At 48.6% G+C, this 4,947-nt stretch overlaps 1 protein-coding gene across 1 annotated transcript; it reads left to right on the top strand.

Annotated features, from left to right (window-relative positions):
* The first annotated feature begins 931 nt into the window (after positions 1 to 931).
* LOC138365999 (uncharacterized) lies at positions 932 to 4,459 on the top strand. Its single transcript, XM_069326720.1, has one exon. It carries the CDS (start codon positions 932 to 934, stop codon positions 4,457 to 4,459), a length of 3,528 nt encoding a protein of 1,175 aa, XP_069182821.1.
* The last annotated feature ends 488 nt before the right edge of the window (positions 4,460 to 4,947 follow it).

Below are 4,947 nucleotides of genomic sequence, written 5' to 3'. Positions count from 1 at the left end.
GATGAAAGATAAGGAAATGGCGTTGAGGCGTTTAGAATTAGAAGAAAGGAAAGCAGAAAGAGAAAGAGAAGAGAAACGAGAAAGAGAAGAACGAGAAAGAGAAGAGAAAAGAGAAAGAGAAGAACGAGAAAGAGAAGAGACACGAGAAAGAGAAGAACGAGAAAGAGAAGAGAAACGAGAAAGAGAAGACCGAGAAAGAGAAGAGAAACGAGAAAGAGAAAGAGAAGAAAGAGAAGAGAAACGAGAAAGAGAAAGAGAAGAAAGAGAAAGAGAAGAGAAACGAGAGAGAGAAGAACGAGAAAGAGAAGAGAAACGAGAGAGAGAAGAACGAGAAAGAGAAAGAGAAGAACGAGACAGGCAAGAACGACGAGACAGAGAGGAAAGAGAGAGACAACATGAACTAGAAGTATTGCGATTAGGCGGTGGTCGGAGGCCGAAAACGGACACCAGCGGTTTCGATCCGGTAAGAAACATCAAAATGGTCCCCAAATTCAATGAGAGGGAAGTTTCGAAGTTTTTTGCAGCCTTCGAGAAAGTCGCTGCCTCTTTGGAGTGGCCAAGGGAGAATTGGGCCATCATGATACAGTCAGTCTTGACTGGGAAAGCCCAAATCGCTTACTCCACGTTATCCCTTGACGACTCCGGCGATTATGACAAGGTGAAGAAGGTGGTGCTCATGGCGTACCAATTGGTACCTGAGGCATATAGACAGAAGTTCCGAAACCTGAAAAAGACCTCAGAGCACACGTTCACCGAGTTCGCCACGATCAAGGAGCGACTTTTTCAGGAATGGTGTGCCTCTCGGAAGGTGGAGACCAAAGAAGACCTCGAGCAGCTTATACTGCTAGAGGACTTCAAGGATTGTTTGTCTGGAAACCTGAAGACGTATCTAGAGGAACAGCAGGTAGAGACCTTGAGTGCAGCAGCCACAATGGCTGAGGAATATATCCTGACTCATAGGCCATCTGCTAGGTACGTCCCGAAGACCTACTCCAGATATCCGGCCAGACATAAACCGGAGGATAAAACCGCCCCTCGAAGTGCCGCCAAGACAACCTCAGATAGTCCTCGGAGGATTAGTCCGAAAAGGGATGTATTGTGTTGGACCTGCGGCAAGAGAGGACATATTGCTGCGAAGTGTCGTAGCAGTACAGGTAATAATCCCCGTAGGGAAGTCATGCTGATGAACAGTATAGTACCACCGACATCCACCCTGGAGATGAGGAAAGGATTGTTCGCCCCATATACCTCCCAAGGGCATGTAGCCAGTGGCCTTTCAAGTAAGCCTGTGGTAATACTTAGAGACAGCGGAGCGGCCCAGTCTCTAATTCTGGAAACATCATTACCCGAAGGTATATCGGCGAATGAGATGCAGAAGGTAATCCTGGGTGGATTCCCTTCCACCTTGTACGTTGCCCCATTGGTACAAGTGCATCTAGACTCTCAGCACTTCAAAGGTGAGTGTCGGTTGGCCGTGGTGGATAGTCTTCCCATAAAAGGGATTGACGTAATATTAGCCAATGACTTAGCCCTAGGATTGTTACCCAACTGTCCCCTGGTAGTGGATAATCCAGGACGTGAAGAGACCAGTCCTATCGCAGCTGTGCAAACCAGGTCTCAGGCGCACCTCCATGCACCACTAGATCTAAACACTTTGTTTGACTCTCCTCCTATCCCACAGGTTACGAGTAGCCATACACCAGTCCCGCCCGTCCAGATGCCGGTTCCTGAACACTGGACTCGAGCCCATCTGATAGAGGAACAGAAGAAGGACCCTCAGGTACGGAAGTTGGCCGACACCGTAGACTCTCCTACGAAAGGAGGGGATCTGTATGTGTGGTCAAGTGATGTACTGTGTCGCCGGCATCCTCCGAAATACCCCCAGTCAAGTGCGGTAGGTGATCAGATAGTCGTCCCAGCCGTGTTCAGATCTAAGCTGTTAGAAACGGCCCATGCTAATAGATTTGCTGGACATGGTGGGATCTCTAAGACTTTCCAACGCCTAGCCAAGAGTTTCTACTGGCCGCATATGAAGGAGGACGTACGTCGTTTCTGCAAGACCTGCCACGCCTGCCAGGTGGCCGGGAAAGCGAACCAGCCTGTCCCCAAAGCCCCTTTATACCCCATTCCATCAATAGGTGAGCCCTTCGAACACCTCATCTTGGATATAGTAGGCCCACTTCCGCCTGCTACCTCAGGGGTGCAGTATTTGCTAACAATACTAGATCGGGTTAGTAGGTACCCAGAAGCGATCCACCTTAAGACCATCACAGCTAAGGTTTTGGAGAAACAACTGCTCTGGTTCATCTCACGATACGGTCTTCCCAAGACCATTCAGACGGACCAGGGATCTAACTTCATGTCCCATTTGTTTCGCCAACAGATCGCCGACCTGGGAATCCGACAGGTTACCTCTAGTGCCTACCATCCCGAGTCTCAGGGAGCTTTGGAACGATTTCACCAGACGTTGAAGGGCATGCTTCGGAAGTTTTGCTACGACAGGCAGAGTAAGTGGGTTGAAGAACTGCCCTACCTCCTATTTGCGGTAAGATCAGTGCCTAATGAATCCCTAGGAATCTCCCCATTCGAGATGATCTTTGGTCACTCAGTAAGAGGTCCCTTAGAGGTGGCACGAGACCATTGGCTGGACGAGGAAACCAACGAGGACATTGTGGACTGGTTGTCTACAAATAAAGGACGGCTGTTCTCAGCCTGGGAGATGGCTACAAGAAACTTGGAAAATACACAAAGAACTATCAAGAGCAGGTATGATAGAAGGACCAAGCAAAGGGAGTTCCAAGTAGGAGATCTGGTTTTGGTATGTACTCCTACAATAACTGGAAGCTTGAGCGCCAGATTCGTAGGTCCCTACCCGGTTGTAAAGAAGGTTACTAACCTCAATTACCTTCTTAGTACTCCAGACCGCCGTAAGAAAGAAACTTTGGTTCATGTTAATATGATCAAGAAATACGAGGGTCGGGATACACTCCCCGTAACCTTAGTGACCACAAATGATGACATTGAAGAGGAGGTGTTGGCTAACTCAGACATTCTGTTAAACTTGCAGGCAAAGTTGACACACGTGGCCGAAGGACATCAATCATCATTGCTGCAGATGATCCGGAAATACAAACCTATCTTCGAAGATGTTCCAGGATTAACATCTGTCCTAAGGCATGATGTCGAGCTAGAGGAAGGAGTCCGACCTATAAAGCAACACCCGTACCGTCTCAACCCACTGAAGAAACGGGTGGTGAAAGAGGAGGTAGATTACATGCTGAAACACCATCTAATAGCCCCGAGCTCGAGCCCATGGTCATCCCCTATACTACTAGTGCCCAAACCTGGTAAGAAATACCGTCTTTGTATTGATTATCGCCAGGTAAATAAGGTCACAGTAGCAGATACCTACCCTCTCCCCAGGGTAGAGGAATGTCTGGATGCCATAGGTAAAGCTCGTTACCTGACTAAGTTTGACCTGTTCAAGGGCTATTGGCAAGTTCCCCTCACGAAAAAGGTCAAACCCATATCAGCATTTGTGACTCCCGACGGGCTGTTTGAATGTCAGGTGATGCCATTCGGGATGAAAAACGCAGCCTCCACTTTCAAGAGACTGATGGGTACTGTGTTGCGTGACGTGGAAAACACCTTAGTCTACATCGATGATGTATTAATATATGATGTAGATTGGCAGGATCACCTGCGTCACATAGAGGATTTCTTCAAGGCCATGCTCCAGTCAGGATTGGTGGTCAACCTGCATAAATCTGAGTTTCCCAGAACCTCTGTCATCTTCTTAGGTCATAAGGTTGGAGGAGGATGGATTGCGCCGAAGGCCAGCAAGGTAGAGGCTATAGTCCAGTATCCTACACCAGCTACCAGGAAGGACATCTTGCGTTTCCTTGGTATGGCTGGTTTCTATCGTAAGTTTGTCCCTAATTTTTCCTCCATCGCCGCCCCCCTGACTGATCTGTTGAAGAAGGGGGTGAAATTAATATGGAATGAGAATTGCCAGAAGGCATTTGAGAGTCTCAAAGCAATTCTAATCTCCTCTCCAATCCTCAGGTCCCCGAGCTTTGAGGATAGATTTATTCTGACGGTCGACGCTTCTGACTATGGCCTGGGCTCCGTATTATCTCAGACGGACGAAAAGGGGGTGGAACATCCTGTGGCCTATCATTCTAAGAAGTTCACCCCCAATCAGCTCAACTACTCAGTCATAGAAAAGGAAACGTTGGCCTTAATTAATTCCGTCCAGCACTTTGAGGTATATTTAACAAATAATGGTCACCCTATATTAGTACGGACCGACCATAATCCTCTAAAGTTCCTGGCTCAGTTTAGGCAAAAGAACCTCAGGCTCACCAGATGGAGTTTACATCTGCAGCAATACCCCCTCCAGATTGAACACATCAAAGGGGTGGACAACGTGGTAGCTGATGCATTATCTCGCATCTAGATCCACGTACTAATTTGGTTTGTCTTCTCTTTTATAGAAACCCAAACCAAATTCTTTTTGGTGGGGAGGTGTTACGGACCCGGATTCAGCGTCCGAGCACGGAGCAGTGACGACCGCGCCATCTGTGGGTCAGCTCCCGAAACCCCCTCCAAAACAGACGACGACACCTGGTGAGGACAAGGTGTACTGGCTACGAGGGCCAGTTTCCAGTCCCGTTCAGCGCTCAACACCACCGCCGCTGACCTCTGGTGAGGTGGTGCTCAGACTACAACGCCATCTATGGAGTGGATATGTCTGAGCCTGTAAGTGAGGTGTTTTAGTGTCTCTGTTATTGATGACGTGTCTGCTTACAGAGTCGACCTGGGACCGCTGTGTTGGAAGTTGAGTCAGTCTACCCAAGGCAGCCGTCTCCATACCTTGTGCTTTGCTGCAGCAGCTGTGAAGTCGTCCCCCGGAAAAACACTGTGGTGTTACCCTGCCAGTGGAGT

This window comes from Procambarus clarkii, chromosome 2, assembly GCF_040958095.1.
Source record: "Procambarus clarkii isolate CNS0578487 chromosome 2, FALCON_Pclarkii_2.0, whole genome shotgun sequence".
NCBI lineage: Eukaryota > Metazoa > Arthropoda > Malacostraca > Decapoda > Cambaridae > Procambarus > Procambarus clarkii.
Note: the sequence above shows the minus strand (reverse complement) of the source record. Positions and strands in the feature narration are given on the sequence as shown.

Bases quoted from the DNA above. Each gene is read 5' to 3' on its own strand.
- LOC138365999 (XM_069326720.1), top strand. From the start codon at position 932: ATGGCTGAGGAATATATCCTGACTCATAGGCCATCTGCTAGGTACGTC.